The sequence below is a fragment of the Adelges cooleyi genome, unplaced genomic scaffold (assembly GCF_023614345.1).
Source record: "Adelges cooleyi isolate 19-005CV unplaced genomic scaffold, UGA_ACOO_1.1 ACOO_flye_CR_arks_rails_tigmint_CR_PRNA_376, whole genome shotgun sequence".
In the NCBI taxonomy this organism is placed as follows: domain Eukaryota; kingdom Metazoa; phylum Arthropoda; class Insecta; order Hemiptera; family Adelgidae; genus Adelges; species Adelges cooleyi.
Genome location: NW_026096053.1, coordinates 14254592 through 14271839, shown reverse-complemented (window position 1 = coordinate 14271839; position 17248 = coordinate 14254592). Strand labels below are relative to the sequence as shown.

The 17248-nt window shown below is 30.7% G+C and overlaps 4 protein-coding genes across 11 annotated transcripts in view; 1 reads left to right on the top strand and 3 right to left on the bottom strand.

The window, feature by feature from the left end:
- Positions 1-3173: 3173 nt before the first annotated feature.
- The window catches only part of LOC126841163 (uncharacterized), a 31116-nt gene continuing 17041 nt past the window's right edge, over positions 3174-17248 (top strand). Inside the window, exon 1 of the mRNA XM_050577494.1 lies at positions 3174-3182. The gene's annotated coding sequence lies outside the window, so the exon portion shown is untranslated. The remainder of the gene's footprint in view (positions 3183-17248) is intronic.
- Positions 3611-8848, bottom strand: LOC126841166 (arylalkylamine N-acetyltransferase 1-like). Of its 5 annotated transcripts, XM_050577498.1 has the most exons (5): positions 7552-7667; positions 5777-7036; positions 4923-5131; positions 4172-4439; positions 3611-4038 (listed from the first exon to the last, which is right to left on the bottom strand). In XM_050577498.1, the coding sequence occupies exons 3-5, from the start codon at positions 5107-5109 to the stop codon at positions 3831-3833; spliced, it is 663 nt and encodes a 220-aa protein (XP_050433455.1). In that variant the 5' UTR covers positions 5110-5131; positions 5777-7036; positions 7552-7667; the 3' UTR covers positions 3611-3830. The 5 variants fall into 5 exon arrangements, with proteins under 5 accessions (XP_050433455.1, XP_050433459.1, XP_050433457.1 ...); XM_050577502.1 differs by lacking the exons at positions 4923-5131; positions 7552-7667 and adding an exon at positions 8828-8848 and having other exon boundaries at positions 5777-5908; XM_050577500.1 differs by lacking the exons at positions 5777-7036; positions 7552-7667 and adding an exon at positions 7844-7946.
- LOC126841165 (arylalkylamine N-acetyltransferase 1-like) lies at positions 8977-13191 on the bottom strand. 4 transcript variants are annotated; one of them, XR_007686138.1, is made up of 5 exons: positions 11340-11499; positions 11045-11253; positions 10372-10639; positions 10001-10284; positions 8977-8992 (listed from the first exon to the last, which is right to left on the bottom strand). XR_007686138.1 is itself a non-coding variant. In XM_050577495.1 (4 exons), exons 2-4 carry the CDS (start codon positions 11229-11231, stop codon positions 10056-10058), a joined length of 684 nt encoding a protein of 227 aa, XP_050433452.1. In that variant the 5' UTR covers positions 11232-11253; positions 12804-13191; the 3' UTR covers positions 9222-10055. The 4 variants fall into 4 exon arrangements, 2 of the variants coding, with proteins under 2 accessions (XP_050433452.1, XP_050433453.1); XR_007686137.1 differs by lacking the exon at positions 11340-11499 and adding an exon at positions 12809-12972 and having other exon boundaries at positions 8978-8992; XM_050577495.1 differs by lacking the exons at positions 8977-8992; positions 11340-11499 and adding an exon at positions 12804-13191 and having other exon boundaries at positions 9222-10284.
- LOC126841167 (arylalkylamine N-acetyltransferase 1-like) lies at positions 13608-16724 on the bottom strand. Its single transcript, XM_050577503.1, has 4 exons — positions 16651-16724; positions 15095-15293; positions 14630-14897; positions 13608-14525 (listed from the first exon to the last, which is right to left on the bottom strand). The coding sequence occupies exons 2-4, from the start codon at positions 15279-15281 to the stop codon at positions 14318-14320; spliced, it is 663 nt and encodes a 220-aa protein (XP_050433460.1). The 5' UTR covers positions 15282-15293; positions 16651-16724; the 3' UTR covers positions 13608-14317.

Here is a 17248-nt window from a genome sequence, read left to right as displayed (position 1 = left end):
CTCAACTCTATAGTTAAGTGTGCTAATATAATTCACTAACAGATACATGTATTTTATATATAATTCTATCAGCAAAATGTAACGAAATAAAATAATTGTTTTAAAAAAATATAAATATATATATACAGGGTGATTATTTTATCATGTACCACTCAGTATCTCATAGGGTTTAATAAGAAATTAAAATATTTTTTTCATATTGGGAGGAGGGTAAAAACAAAAAAAAATGTGAAAAATTGAGATCACATTGTATAACAACAATATAAAAAAAAATATTTTAATTTCTCATTAAACCCTATGCGATATTGAGTGGTTCATGATAAAAAAATCACCCTGTATATATATATACATTTTTGTTTGTTTTATGTTTTAACTATTTTTGCATATAATTTTAATTGTTAACATTAAAGAAATAATCCTGTTAGGATTTAATTATTACCATAAACGCTATGAAGGAGGTATATAATATTTTCTATGCAAGCATAGGTACAAAGATATTATTATTATTATTAATTTTAAGAATAATACCCAACTAGATCTTAGCCGGATACTGTGGTGATGGCGGACAAGCGCTTACGAATTAAAAATGTAATACATTTATCATTGATACGGTGATAGTTATATGATAATACAATAATAATTATATTATTTTGCAATAATTTGTAGTATATATATACATATATTACAGGGAGGAACGAGGCGTATAGATATTTTGCATCAAGAGGATATAAATTCAGGGACTTTACAAATATGCGATGGATAAAAGTATAAATTCAACAAGAGTAAGTTATGAATAATCTAAACCGTTTAAAACCGTTGTCTAATGGTAAGACGTACACCTTAACATGTGTATGAGGTGGCGAAGGGTTGAAAATTTGCTATCCTTTGTCGTTTAAGTAGTCTTTGTAGGACAATTTGTAAACGCATTGGAATCCGCCGCTCTGGCGGAAAAATAACTGCTGCACACTCCAATAATTATCGAACATTGGTTTTTCAATGCCAACTCTCTGAAAAATAAATCCAAGTATATGAATATATATGTAGTGTAAGTATAAGAAACGACCGAAAGCTAATTGCGTTCCCTACTGATTTACTATTGAAATTAATTGTAAAGTATTTGTTATGTGTATTATGGCCGTTACTCGTGAGTCGTGTGTAATTCGTAGATTGAAAAATTGTAAAATTCTTAGTTTAGAATAATAATTGTTTTTTTACTATATTATTTGGCGTTGAACAGTACATTGGTAATTACCCAGTCTTGTCAATTAGCGCTTTGCCCACTCCTTTGCCCCTGTACTTGTCGTCCACTGAAACAATATCGACGTTAAGTGCTCGACAAACGTTCGGATACTGACCAAAGACATCCGCTTCTTCTTCGACTTTTTTCAGTAATATCATAGCAAGTTTAAACTTAGTGTCGTCTTCGGCATCGACTTCGCGCTTGTCGAATTTACATATAACTCCGCTCGAGATAACGCCAATTAAACGTCCGTCTGTAGATACAGCTTTGCACGCTATAAGTCCTGTGTTTAAAAACGATTCAAGTAATAAAGCTGGATTTTGTACTGGCAAGGCAAATATGAGTTTGTGCTGAAAAAAAAAATGTCCATGCATAAATAATATATTATAACAATAAACGTGAGTTACTGTAGTAATATGTTTACCATTGTCAAGTAGCGAATTAGTGAAAGCATCCGATTTGGCTTGTGCTCTAACATCACCCATCAAAACGAATTCACTATTCACTGGTTCGTCGCGGTTAAAAAACTTATCTAAAAATCCTCTTACTATAATACCTCTTACTATAATATACAGCGTCTTTTTATGAAACTCGAATTTTTGAACTCGTGAACCTTTTTGATTTTCAATCTCGGTATCGCCCACACTGAGAGGGGAAGGCTATCGCTTTGCTTCGGTCACGTGAACCTCGCCTAACCTTTGTTGTACCTACGTCAAAACAGGACCGACTACTAATAAAACAACATCTCCCGGAAAACACTGATCCTTTTACCATCCTTAAGTTCCGTATTTACGCGGTACAAACATTATACGTATAGGTATATAATAATAATAAACAGCCAGTACACTAGTGATGATAAAATACCACTTCCTCGGGAAGTACCGAGAAAATCCAGGTGTTACTGAATCGAAGTTTTTTGAAAAAGACTAGCTGGTTAAGTTAAAAACATATACGTATAGCCAATTTTTAGGAGTTTCAGTTGGATTTAAAAGTGACGAAATTTCTATAACGCTATACGATTTAAAACGCAATGGTTGATGAGCGTATCATAAATAAGAAACCGGTAAGTTTTCACATGAACTAGTATTTGATCTTGATATGGTTCAATATGATCTACGTCGATAGGTAATGAAGTCGATTTTGGTAAAGCTTAATTTAATTTCTTTGAAATTTTCGTGTAAGTCATTTACTGATATAATCTAGTTGAATGGACTTCAGTCTAGTCTAGCAACGTTAACTAGTAAACATTGAAGTGATTAGGTGTACTTGAATGAATACATAATTTAATTAGATTGTTGATTGAAGTTGAGTTTAATAAAATTAAAGAACAAAACTGCTTGGTCGAGTTAATGTAGTGATATAGTGAAAATATGGAGAGAATAAAAAAACTAAAAAACACGCTTAAATAGTAAAATAAACTAAAAAGTAGAAAATAATTTTCAATATAGAAATCAATTAATAAAAAATAAATAGTATTATTGTGAAAAAAGTGTGGGGCGCTTTTCAAGAACTGATTTATTTTTTATTAATTGATTTCTATATTGAAAATTATTTTCTACTTTTTAGTTTATTTTACTATTTAAGCGTGTTTTTTAGTTTTTTTTAAACTATATTTATTTTCCACTTTTTAGTTCGATGTGCTTTAAAATCGTGTTTTTTTAATTCTAGTACATACGTGTCTCTATTACTTGAAAACTTCAGGTAAACAACAATGAATACACGCATGTACGTTCGGTTGCCTATCTCTTTTAGTTACATACAAACATACAAACATACATACAAGTGAAGCTAATATAAGCGTGTTAAAAATAAAGATTGACACGTACATCAAACGCATTTCTGAGGTATTTATTATTTTGCTCTCATTGTCCACATGAAGCGCATTCTAACAATGAAAATGAAAACAATTTATAAACCATATTATACTACTAGACTGCACCAGGTAATAAATAAATGACATTAAATATAAGCGTGTTAAAAATAAAACAAACGCTTACGAATTGATAATTTCATATATTATTATTGACACAGTAATAATTAAGATGATACAATAACAATTATAGTATATTGCTATAATTTATAGTAGGTATATAATATATATATATATATTAGATACAATATATAATAATTAATAATATAAATATTGATGAGGTAGAACAAAGAATATCTATTACTAAAGAGAAAACAAATAGTGGTATTAAGAGTTGTAATTTATAACAATAATACAAGAAAGCAAAAGGCAAAACTGTGGAGAAGGCAAGGGACACAAGAAGGCGGAGGAGGAAGCGTATAGATTTGCTCCAAGAGAATATAAATTTGGGGACTTGTTGTGATTTCGGAAAAGATGTCATCTCGAATAGAAAATACGAATTACAAATTTAATACATTTATAATTGATACAGTAATAGTTATGATAATGAAATAATAATTATAGTATTTTCCAATAATTTGTAGTAGGTATATATATATATATATATATATTATATTATTATTATTTTATAAGAGAATATAAAATTGGGGACAAATGTGCGGTAGATAAAAGCATAAAATCGACAACAGTAAGTTAAGAATAAACTAAAGCGTTTAATGTTTAGTCGTTGTCTAATGGTAAGACATACACCTTAAAATGTGTATGAGGTGTCGGAGGGTTGAACATTTGCTGTCCTTTGTCGTTTAAGTAGTCTTCGTAGGACATTGTGTAAATGCATTGAAATCCTAGTCTTTCCGCTGCTTTGGCGGAAAAATAACTGCTGCAACCTACATAAATCATTGAACATCGGTTTTTTAATGCCAATTCTCTGAAAAATAAATCCAAGTATAAAACATTATTAATGTCAAAATATATGTAATCGAAAACGATGGCGTTGTTTTGAATACAATTGACGTGCAAATGTACACTTTTTACATACACTGTTTATATAGTGTTATTACCTAGCCTTGTCCATTAGTGATTTGCATACTCCTTTGCCCCTGTACTTGTCGTCCACTGAAAGAATATCGATAGTGAGTGCCCGGCAAACGTTTGGATACTGATAAAAGAAATTGGTTTCTTTGCCGATTTTGTTGAGAAATTTAGTAATATGCTGAAACTTCGTGTCGTCTTCAGCATCGTCTCCGTGCTTGTCAAATTTACATTTAACACTGTTTGCGATAACGCCAATTAAATGTCCGTCAGAAGATACAGCTTTGCACGCTAGTCCTGTTATTGAAAATGGTTCATGTTATAAATAGATTTTGTACTGGCAAATATAAACGGTTCATCATTTACAAAACATCAATTATAAAATGTGTGAGTATTTACAATATTTGTATTTGTGGCCACATATAATGCCTTATATAACATTATTATCTTCTAAATACCAGTTCAATTAGTTATTTTAACATACTGATTTAAAGGTTTAAGTCTGATATTTAGGTTCATAGTACCAACTTCGTGGTAGTCTTTTCTCTATTTGTATGTTTACGGTTTAAGGTCCGTATTTTTCCTGGTGGATGAGCTTGAACAGGGTTTAAAATTTAGTGAGATGGAAGTCTAAACGTTGATCTGTAGTAGAAATTAAATTAAAAAGAACAGGGGGACAGTGAGGTAGTTGGTTTGATGTGCAATATGGGTTTTCTTATATGAGCCTAAAACTAAGTAATGTGTATAACATTCAGTGTGAGTTATTGAAGTATTGTTTACCATTGTCCAATAGCGAGTTATTGATAGCATCCGATTTGGCTTTTGCTCTAATATCATCCAGCAATTCAAGTGCATTACACAGTGGTTCATCGCGGTGAAAATACTTATCTAAAAATTCTATTACCGCTTGCCGGTCTTTGTTGGTGATAGCTTCTATGCTAAACCCATCATTCGCGGTATTGCTCATTCTATTTGATTATTAATATGTCCTAAAACAAAATATATTTTATTTCAGTACAGTTTAGCCTAATATCAATGACGGACGTGTCGAAACAGACAATGTGTACCTTTTTATACAGTTTTTTTTTTAGCTTGGACTCGGAGCTGAGAAGGTATTGTTTTTTATTTTTTACAATGATGAGTTTTTAATTTACGTCTTTTGGTATCTGAACCCAAGACATTTTTTAAACCGCCGAACCGAGTTCTTCCGAAGTCTACAGATCAAAAATCGTATCTGAAAGGTACTATATAGGCCCAAAAATATAAAAAGTTTACTTCGTCCCCTTCAAAATCGAGAAAACCTCCAAAAGAGTAGTTTACTCATTTTTCACTTAAAATTACTTTTTGAATAAAAAATTCAGTGTGTTTTTAAACATCCAAATTTGTATAAATTATGTTTAAACATAGTAATTATATTGTGGCCAATCACAGTACGATTATAGGGGCTTATATGAAGAAAGCGGATCACTATAGTGTTTGTACTATTCAAAAATATAATTCACTTAAATGTTCAATTTTAAAACAATTCCTTTTCAATTTGAATTATATATTATTACATTATTATATAATTTTTTCTTATTAGTCGTTAATTGTTTTTAGTAGTAGAAATCCGATAAAAAAAATTAAATACTTACCTTGTGTTGCAAAAAAAGTTTTTTTACACAAAGTACACCGGTAAGAACTTGGTCGCTTTTGCGCTGCCTCCAACCGTAGTAACGTGAACCGACAGACTACTAATAAAGCAACGTCGCTCGGCAAACACTGACCTAGATAATATTCAAACACACTGAACCGTAGTAACACAAAGTAGTAATGGTAGAACAATCCTCAAAAAAATAGAGAATATAGTGATAAAAAAATTTGATATTTTTGTTTGTCTGCTAAAACGTAATTGAGATAGAGTGTGTTTTGGATGTTTGTTTTCTGAAAATCATAACGTTACGTCATGGACCTTATGATGTCAAAGTTTAAATTAGATATTATTTTCGGTAGTCCTACCTGATAAACTCGTATATTATCTAAACACATATTACCTGAATACATTACATATTAATATATTATACTGTCGACGATAGTTTTGAGTAATTCTAATACTTAACTTAAGCTTTACAGAAGTAAATATTGAAATACCGGCCCTTAGTATAGTTACAAGAACTATAAAATATGCAGGCATTCGTCTGGGTCACGTATTTGCCTAATTAAGTACTGCAATGAGTAACTCTATTTAAGTATGCCAACATAATTTACCAATAAATATATTCACCAAAGACCTCGAAACAGAATTGATCACTAATTGGTCTAAAAAAAACAAATTGGCGCTTACTTATAGAAAAAATTATTTAAATTAAAAATAATACCTCGAAGCTTACACGACTTAAAAGATAAACAAATTGACACAGTCTACATTTATTAAAACCTCTTTTATCTGTAATATTGCTTATACAAAACTCCTTAAAACCAGACCGCATATAATCCACTTAAATAAAAAATAATTGTTAAAAAATAAAATGTACATATATTGGTGTATATACTATATACATATTTTTTTGTTTAATATGAACTACTTTTACGTATAATATGACTTAGTAACGATAAAGAAATCATCCGGTTAGGATTTCATTAGGATAATTATTGTAAAAGCTACGAAAAAAGTATATATTTTTTATACAAACATATTATATACTACATATTTTAACACCAGCGCGTTTCTTAGCATGTAAATATAAGGATATTATAATTGTTTTTAAAAATAAATCCAACCAATTCTTAGCCGGATATTGTGGCGATAGCGGACCATGTCACATTAGAAAATATGTCATCTCGAATTAAAAATACGAATTACAAATTTAATAAAATTAAATGCCCGACAGAAGATACAGCTTTGCACGCTAGTCCTGTAATTGAAAATGGTTCAAGTTATAAATAGATTTTGTACTGGCAAATATAGACGGTTCATCATTTACAAAACATCAATTATAAAATGTGTGAGTATTTACATTATTTGTATTTGTGGCCACATATAATGCCTTATATAACATTATTATCTTCTAAATACCAGTTTAATTAGTTATTTTAACATAATGATTTAATGGTTTAAGTCTGATATTAGGTTTATAGTACCAACTTCGTGGTAGTATTTTTTCTATTTGTATGTTTGTTTACGGTTTAAGGTTTGTATTTTTCCTGGTGGATGAGCTTGAACAGGGTTTAAAATTTAGTGAGATGGAAGTCTAAACGTTGATCTATAGTAGAAATTAAATTAAAAAGAACAGGGGGACAGTGAGGTAGTTGGTTTGATGTGCAATATGGGTTTTCTTATATGAGCCAAAACTAAAAAAAAAAAAAAAATGCCTATGCATAATTAATATGTATGACATTAAAATATGTGAGTTATTGAAGTAATGTTTACCATTGTCCAATACCGAATTATTGAAAGCATCCGATTTGGCTTTTGCTCTAACATCATCCATCAATTCAAGTGCAATATTCAGTGGTTCATCGCGGTGAAAAAACTTATCTAAAAATTCTATTACCGCTTGCCGGTCTTCTTTGGTGATAGCTTCTATGCTAAACCCATCATTCGCGGTATTGCTCATTCTATTTGATTATTAATATGTCGTAAAACAAAATATATTTTATTTCAGTACAGTTTAGCCTAATATTAACGACGGACATGGCTAAACGCCTGAAACAATGTGTACCTTATTATACAATTTGTTTAGCTAATTTAAAATCGGAAATGCTTTTGTACTACTGGAAATCAATGCCTGAGGTTGAATTGTACTGACACTTGAGTGGTCATCATAGTCTAATCTGTTCAATAATAATTCAATAGGTTTAGTAAAGAAAACCAAATTTTTTAAAATTGTTAAATGTTAAATGACACTCAGGATGCCCTTGTTCGGAGTTCCTATACTCAATGGAAAGCGGAAGGGGTAAAATTCCCAGAGAATTCAACGTCGTATAACTGACTTAGATGGATTAGATAAATTATTGAAGTAGTGGCGTCACTAATTAAAAATGTATGATAAAAATAGCATCGCTGCTCCACATCAAAGGTAAAAAGAAATGGCGCACAAATATTAATTTTATAAATAAAGGTAAAATTGCGAAAATTGGCAAAATTGTATTTTTAGCGGTATGATTTTTTAGTAGTAGAATTCCAAAAAAAAAAAAAAATACTTACGCTGTGTTGCATAAATAGTGTTTTACACAAAGTAGACTGGTAAGAACTTGCTTACTTTTGAATTGCCTCCAACTGGAGTAATACGCGAACCGACAGACTTCTAATAAAGCAACATCGCTAATTGGCAAACACTGACCCTTTTCCCTTCCTCAAGTTCCGTATTTGTGCGTTACAATCATTATAATAAAATAGACGAACGATTGACCTAGACAGCAACGTTAACTAGCATACATTAAAGTAATTTGACTTAAACGACGTACATAGTTTATGATTACTGATTGAAGTCGAGTTTTATAAAATTAATAATACGAAACCGTTTACAATAATAATACAAAGTTATAAGGCTGACGCCGGTCATGGTCGTTTTATACTTATAAAATGTCGAATTTGTTTTTCAATTTTCGGCTACTTAAAATGTTGAATGATATTATGATGTAGAACACTTAAATTACAATTGTTCAGTGAAAATTTCATTTCGATGTAGAATAATGTCACTAACCTGCTAAAACCATTTCGAGATATGGAAGTTCTGCTGAGAAACCATTGTTATGTTCACCGTTATTGTTTAATTACGCGGTTAAGATTTCTCCAAGAACACCATCTTGAATGTGTTTTTTAAGGCTAATTCGTACAAACAGAAGCTCACAGTCACAGTAGATACCAGCTGCGAATATCAAGAAAGCATTGGCTATTATATCCATTTCTATAAAACTATATCTACAGTGTTTATCAGTTATCTGATGGCTCTGGTTTTTTTAGGACCAAGTACCACTAGACTGCACCAGGTAATAAATAAATGACATTTAAAAATAAAACAAACGCTTACAAATTTATATTTTAATACAAATATATAACTAATAATACTATATATATATATATATATATATATATATATATATATAAATAAATATTGATGACACAGAACAAAGAATATCTATTACCCCCCCAAACAAAAAAATAATAAATGTAATTTAATACAGCAATACAAGATAGTAAAGGTAGATCTGAATAGAAGACTAGGAACAAAAGAAGGGGGAGGGGAAAGGTGGCGTAGAGATTTGCTCCGAGAGAATATAAATTCAGGAACTTTACTAATGTGAGGTAGATAAAAGTATAAAACCAACAAGAAAGAATCAATAAGGGTTTATATTCAGAAAGCTGAAAGGTCAACATTCAAGCCGGTTTAGAGAAAGAATAGAGCGTGTTATATGAGTGTGTAATGGGATAGAAGAATTCCTGGCAAGAGTTTTGGCAAATGAAAGCACAGAAATTGTATTAGTTAAATTTGAGCAATTAAAGGAAAAATCGAAGGAAAATAGTCTGAAAATAAGTAGATAAGTCTAAAACACAGTACTTAAAAATTAGTAATGAGGAGTTAAAAGATTTAAAAAAGCAGCTCGTATGAAGATATGTTGAGTAGAACAAAGTGTCAAATAAATACTTAACGTGCACTTTGAGTGTCAGAAAAACAGAAGTAGCTAAAACAAAAAACGTGTAGATGGATGAGTGAGGAGTCTAAGTCAGATAGCATTTGGAAATGAAATCAGCACATTATAAGAAGTAGTTCAGGAAAACATAGGCAGTAAAATGTGAGGCGATTGGTTGAGGTGGTTTGACTAATATGCCTTTAACAAAATAATAATTAACGAGTAGTATTATGAACTTAATTTACCGACTAAGCTGATTAAGGTATTGTAAAGTGAATACTCAAGAATAAACTAAAGCTTTTAGTCGTTGTCTAATGGTAAGACATACACCCTAGAGTGTGTATGCGGCGGCGGAGGGTTGAAAATTGGTTGTCCTTGGTCGTTTAAGTAGTCTTTGTAGGACAATGTGTAAATACATTGGAATCCTAGTTTTTCCGCTGCTTTGGCGGAAAAATAATTGCTACACTCTATATAAACCATGGAACATCGGTTTTTGAATGCCAACTCTCTGAAAAATAAATGCAAGCATCTGTAATTTAGAGATTAAAAAGTTGTAAAATACTTAGTTTAGAATTACTGTTTTACTATATTATTTTGCACTGGGTAGTATTATTACCTAGTCTTGTCAATTAGTGCTTTGCACACTCCTTTGCCTCTGTACTTGTCGTCCACTGAAACAGTATCGATATAAAGTATTCTGCACACGTTTGGATACTGACCAAAGACATTCGCTTCATTGTCGACTTTTTTGAGAAACGTCATAATAAGTTTAAACTTCGTGTCGTCTTCGGTGTCGTCTTCGTGCTTGTCGAATTTACATTTAACTCCGTTTAAGATAACGCCAATCAAATGGCCGTCTTTAGATACAGCTTTGCAAGCTAGTCCTGTATTTAACAACGATTCAAGTTATAAGTAGATTTTGTACTGGCAAATGTATACTGTTGGAAAACGTCAATTTTAAAATGTATGAGTATTTTCAATATTTGTATTTGTGGCCCCATATAATGACCTGTAAATATTATTATCTTCTAAATACCAGTTTAAACGATTTAACATACTGATTTATCTGTAAATCTGTATTTTTTTTTTAAAGTTAAACAGGGTTTAAAATTTAGTGTAAACGCTGATGCGATAGATAAGTTTAAAATTCAAAAGAACAAAGTGACGGTTGAGGTAGTTTGTTTTATGTGCAATAGTGTATTTTTATGGATGATTAAAAAAAGAAAGACAATTTCCATGCATAAATAATGTGTATAACATTAAATGTGAGTTATTGAAGTAATTTTTACCACTGTCCAATAGCGAATTACAGTAAGCTTCCAATTTGACTATTGCTTTAGCATCATCCATCAATCCGAGTGCATTATTCAGTGGTTCATCGCGGTAAAAAAATTTCTTTAAAAATTCTATTACCGCTTGCCGGTCTTCGCTGGTGATAGCTTCTATGCTAAACCAATCATTGCCGCTATTGCTCATTTTATTTGATTGTTGTTAAATCCTAAAACAAAATAATATATTTTATGTCATTACAGTTACGACTAATATCAATGACTGACGTGTCTACACACTTGAGACAATGTGCACCTTATTATACAGTTTCTTTTAGCTAGGACGCGGAGTTGAGAAGATATTGTTTTTATAATTAAGGACTCTTTATTTTAATTATTTGGCGTCTAGAACCATTGTATATTTTGAACTACAAGACAGATTTTTTTCTTGTAGCAACTCTATAGATCAGAAATCGTAACTAAAAGTTACTCTATTGAGCCAAAAATGCAAAAAAATTACCCAAATAAGAACCTAAAAAAAAAAATGTTTTATGTTTATTATTGAACTATGGACAATTTCACTATATATGATTTAAAAGATAATTGATTGATGTGATAAAAAAGTAAAGAACTGAAAAACTTTAATGTATTCATCAACATTGTCCATATTATATTCCTAAATTTTCAAAAATCAGTTTTTAATTTTAAATAAAACATATTGTAATTTGAAGTAAACATAAATATTATGAAAATGCAAGATTTTTTTTATTTTTAACCTTTTTTTATGGTCTAAAACAATTTATATATTAAATATTAATTAAATTTAATATTACAAATGCAAGATAAAAAAAAAGGAATTTAACACACATATACTAGTGTTATAAATTCAAGAAACTACTTATTAAAACTAGAAGATTCGAGTGGGAAACAAATAACGATTAGTGTATTAACAAATTGTAACTTATATTATAATATTGAAAAAAAATTACCACGCCAAACCCGTTTGGATGACAACTGATGTATTTTTTATTTTGGCATCTGCCGTGTCGTTTAATCGCAAACAAGATAAAAGATAATTACAGGTGGCGCAAAAATAACGCTTGTTTAGCAAACATTTTGAAAAAAAAAAATAGTTACCCGAATATAACGAGTAGTAAATCTAGTTTTGAATGGTACAAAACATTTTTTTTTTAAATTAAACAGATGACAGAAATCTATTTTAAATTAAAAATCTTCCAAATGTATTTTTCGTGGCGTGGGTCCACAGACTGCAAGTCTGACCTAACCTAACCTAACCGAAAGGCCTTGATTCGGCGAGACCAAATCTAAAAATTAAAAGACCAACTAACCCGTCATCGTCATACAGAAAGTCAATCCAATCTCATAATACATAATATGTTAACGGTAAACCGATTATACATTAAAAAAAAAAAAAAAACAGAAAACTAGTCACACTAACGAGTGAAATACAGAGTAAAATGTATTATTTACAAAATGAACAACATTTTTCGACAATGTTGTTAATTTTGTAAATAATAATAATATATATTAGTAGCAATGGCGATGTTGATGAGAATTATAATAATATTGATTTATTGGTGTCGGTTATGGCAATAATCTTCTGTGAGATAAACATGTTATTTTAAAGATTATTATGTCAGGCAGGTGGGGCGGTTTGAGAACAAAACCATGTAGACTTTTTTAATTAGTACACAATTATTTTTTTTTTTATTGATAATATTATGTTATACTGACTGAAACTCAGATGTAAAATTTTTACCATACAGCGTGTGTATCGTTTGGAGACGGGCTGTAGCGAGACCAGTCGAAGCAGCAGCAGCAGCAGCAGCAGTAGAGAGAATTGGGTGGTAAAAAACTGTGTAAACTGTGTAAAAACCCGTTCTTTGTTCGACGCGTATCGCATACAACTGTTCGGGTAAAAGTCAAACAGTACTAAAAAAAAATTAATATGTTTTTGTTGCCGTGTACTCGATAATATAGAAATTGTATTCCCACCCATTCAAGTGCGATTAACATATTAGTGTACACAATAACATCTGACGAACGCTAAAGTCGGTCCGACCGACCGCGCACTGTGTTGCAATAATTATTAACGATTGTAATTTATAACACCGAACCACTTGTTTCATAACGATAATAATAATGCCTGATGGGCACGTTTTGCTCGAACCGACCGGTGACGTACCCACTTACCGTGTTTAATTACTTTTTCTCGGCCCGGGTTCTGTTGAGGAGATTGCATACGGTCTGTTTCGAAGGAGTTTTTAAAATACATTACCCAAACGTATCTCTCTGTTTGCACGAAGCGCACTCTAAAAACGAACATTACAACAATTCATAAAACGTTTTATACCAATAGATTGCGCCAAGCAATACACGAATGACACTACTAAAAAATAAGGCAATAATACTTTCATTATGATTTTTCTATTGATAATATATTTATTGTATTATTACAGCAATTATTATGACAATACGATAATAATATTATAACATATGGCAGTAACAGTATGTATATATGTATAATAATAATATTAATAATATCTAAACATATAGCGTATAATAATTTAATATCCTACAGTAATGCAAAAAAGCGAAGGTAACTGTAAAACAAACAGAGTAACAGAGAAAATAAAACCAAACACTTGACGAATGTGCGAGGTTTGTTGAAAAACAGAAATCAGTATTTGCTAGCAAGACATAAACATGTTATAGTCTAAGTGAGTTGAAACAGGAAATTATTTAGTCAGTAAATGCAATTAGGGAGAGGTAGTACAAAAAGGTGGAATGTAAAAAAGAGGTAACACCAGATGAGTTTACCGTGTAAGTGTGGGAAGCATAGCAGAATAGAATAATTTGCGATGTGTAAAAGTGAAATGACAGATATATTTTATTGAACAAGTTGTTAAGCTCCATTCGTTCTATGAATTAAAGAGATTAGTGTACAAGAATGTGGACATTATAGAGGTGTAAAATGAATTGGCCACAAACAGATATTGTGGGGAAAAGTAGTAACGACAAAGGTTGAGAACTAAAACTGAAGAACAAATAAGGGTTAAAAATGAAAAAAAGCTATACTTAACTATACCATAAAAAAAAAAAACACTTTATCATACCGTGAAATACATATGAATAACGTAACGTGTTGGCCAAAACATGTTGTAAACAACTTATCAAATAATTCATTGACGATATCAACTCCCACTGTAAGCTTAATTTAACTATAGTAAGCTGATTAGCTGTATGATTTTTCACGAAGAACCGAAGAAGCGTTCAGTTGTTGTCTAATGGTAGGACATACACCTTAGACTGTGTATGCGGCGGCGGAGGGTTGAAAATTGGTTGTCCTTGGTCGTTTAAGTAGTCTTTGTAGGACAACGTGTAAATACATTGGAATCCTAGTTTTTCCGCTGCTTTGGCGGAAAAATAACTGCTGCACTCCACATAAATCATTGAACATCGGTTTTTTAATGCCAACTCTCTGAAAAATAAATGCAAGTATATCGAAAAAGATGGCGTTTTGATGAATACAGTTAACGTGCAAATGTACACTTTTTACATAAACGATTTATATAGTGTTATTACCTAGCCTTGTCCATTAGTGATTTGCATACTCCTTTTCCCCTGTACTTGTGGTCCACTGCAACAATATCGATAGTGAGTGCTCGGCAAACGTTTGGATACTGACAAAAGAAATTCGCTTCTTTGTCGACTTTGTTGAGAAATTTAGTAATATGCTGAAACTTAGTGTCGTCCTCGGTATCGTCTTCGTGCTTGTCCAACTTACATTTAACACCGTTCAAGATAACGCCAATTAAACGTCCGTCTGCAGATACAGCTTTGCACGCTAGTCCTGTATGAAAAAACCGTTTAAGTTGTAAGCAGATTCTGTATGTAATCGGTTTAAGGTGTTGTTTTTTTTTTCTGGTGGAAAACAGGGACGGCTGAGGTAGTTTGTTTTATGTGCAATAGTGTTTTTTATCAACTGAGTTTATACATGCATAAATATAGTGTACAGAATTAAATGCGAGTTACTGAAGTGACGATTACCATTGTCCAATAGCGAATTACAGTAAGCTTCCAATTTGGCCATTGCTTTGACATCAACCGTCATGTCAAGTGCAATAATCAGTGGTTCATCGCGGTAAAAAAATTGTCTTAAAAAATCGATTACCGCTTGCCGGTCTTCGCTGGTGATAGCTTCAATACTAAACGGGCCTTCGGCGATATTACTCATTGTATTCGAGTCCTAAAACAAAACACCTTATACATTATAACTTTGTTTTTTTGGAAGGTTTTCAATTAGGGATTAGGAAAAATTTGGTTGTGTCGGTTTTTTTGTAATATTATTGTACTATTACCAAAACAATTCGGTTTGAATGCCTAATTTTTCCTAATCTTTGTATTGAAATTTGTATACAAATAATTAGGTATGTCAGTAACTCCCAAATAAAACGTTAAATTGTTATTTTTTTATTTTAATTTTTTTTATTGAATTTTTGTTATTGGGAATAACGTATCATATATTTGTGTAGAAACTTAAATATCCAACTGTTTACCTGTTGTGCTTTGTGTGGAAACTTTTTCCTGTTTAATTATTTTTCAGCTAACATAATTTTTTTAACCAAGTTTTAAATACATAGCATACTACAAGACTTTTGGGACACGTGTACTGCATAGTTAACAAAAACTAGATACTTTAGGAAACCTCCAAAAAATTGAATTATCACTATAATTTATAATAGGCCAATAAAATATAAAGTATAATTTTTTTGTAAAATATAAAGTTATAATAAATTATACATAGATATGAGATTTTTTTCTAATTGCGCCAGAAGCATATAAACGTAGGTATTGAAAGTTAAAACAAAACTTCATAATTGTACAATAAAACCACAAGTGACTCTACTTTAAATTAACTTCATCAGTATATTTTTATTATTTGTATATTCTCAACACTAATTTTTTGACAAATTTTCGATATTTCTCTGATGTAGGCGTTTTTAAAAAAAATTTTTTGGAAATATATTTTATAAGTTTAATTTACTTTAATTTAAACTATATACATAATATTAAACACAATGAAAGTATACAGAACAAATTTCAACTTATTACACATCACATCCTATTATACTTTCTGCAGATTGGACAAATGAGTATATGACTACGCCTTTTACCGACACCCCTCTTTGACTTAACGGATTTCATACCGATTATTAATATTATAATATATATTATAGACATAGTTCTTCGGTTCAAAAGTAGTATTATATAAATTAGAAAATAATTAATATATAGACATTATCGAATTATTTGTAAGTATTTATTTCACCGAAAGATCCAGCTTAATTATTTTTTTTTCACCTAATATGAACGGTATATTTGTATTATAATTATCATAGTTAGTAATGTGACAATACTGATATGCTATACGGTTTGAACCAGTTTTGAGTAACGATTAAACAACAAATAGATACATTAATTATGTATTGTATACAATAAGAGTTTGTTATTTTTATTTAAATTTTTAAACGTTGGCTAGACAAAACTATTGTTTTTTTAACTCATGCGTAAATAGTAAATATATAATGACTTTTAGTATTTACCTTAACTTTGCAGTCAAACGGTTGGCCGATAATTTTTAATTTTTCCAACAAAAGAGTATTATGCGATCTGTCGATCTTGGCTCTACTAATGCGGAGAAATATCTCGGTCATCTTAGTTTCGGTAGATTTTGACGTTGCCATAGCGACAAATCGGTATATCATATAGCTGTTATCGTCATGCGAAAACGACCTTGCTCATAAATTCATATTATGTATTTTGTCCATCAATCGTTTACGAGTCGCATATTTTATTATTAATAAACTAGGTTTAGTCTGAATAATAATTATTGCATTAAACTGTTCGTTTTATACATTTACACGTGACCAACTGTTGTGGTTATGGAACACACTAGAATATACCACACACACTAAACGTAGACGTTTGAAATTCCCAACAGAAAGTTTATATTGCTGTGGCGTTTTTACGGGATATTTTCTTCGTGTGATAATCTATACATCAAATTTAGTTTTTATTAAAACGACTACATGGCCAAAAGTATAAGCAAAATATCTGTTACAATAAAAATTAGTTATTTCCTTGATGCATACGCATTGGATAATGAATATGTCTTACTGATACTTGGAGGCTGGAAGTCGA

Bases quoted from the DNA above. Each gene is read 5' to 3' on its own strand.
- LOC126841165 (XM_050577495.1), bottom strand. From the start codon at position 11,231: ATGAGCAATAGCGGCAATGATTGGTTTAGCATAGAAGCTATCACCAGC. The intron at 10,640-11,044 runs GTAAAAATTACT...TGTTAAATACAG, and splicing joins TAATTCGCTATTGGACAGTG to GACTAGCTTGCAAAGCTGTA. The intron at 10,285-10,371 runs GTAATAATACTA...TCTAAATTACAG, and splicing joins GCACTAATTGACAAGACTAG to ATGCTTGCATTTATTTTTCA.
- LOC126841166 (XM_050577500.1), bottom strand. From the start codon at position 5,109: ATGAGCAATACCGCGAATGATGGGTTTAGCATAGAAGCTATCACCAAC. The intron at 4,440-4,922 runs GTAAACAATACT...TTTCAATAACAG, and splicing joins TAACTCGCTATTGGACAATG to GACTAGCGTGCAAAGCTGTA. The intron at 4,039-4,171 runs GTAATAACACTA...TTTATTTTTCAG, and splicing joins TCACTAATGGACAAGGCTAG to AGAATTGGCATTAAAAAACC.
- LOC126841167 (XM_050577503.1), bottom strand. From the start codon at position 15,281: ATGAGTAATATCGCCGAAGGCCCGTTTAGTATTGAAGCTATCACCAGC. The intron at 14,898-15,094 runs GTAATCGTCACT...TTTTTCATACAG, and splicing joins TAATTCGCTATTGGACAATG to GACTAGCGTGCAAAGCTGTA. The intron at 14,526-14,629 runs GTAATAACACTA...TTTATTTTTCAG, and splicing joins TCACTAATGGACAAGGCTAG to AGAGTTGGCATTAAAAAACC.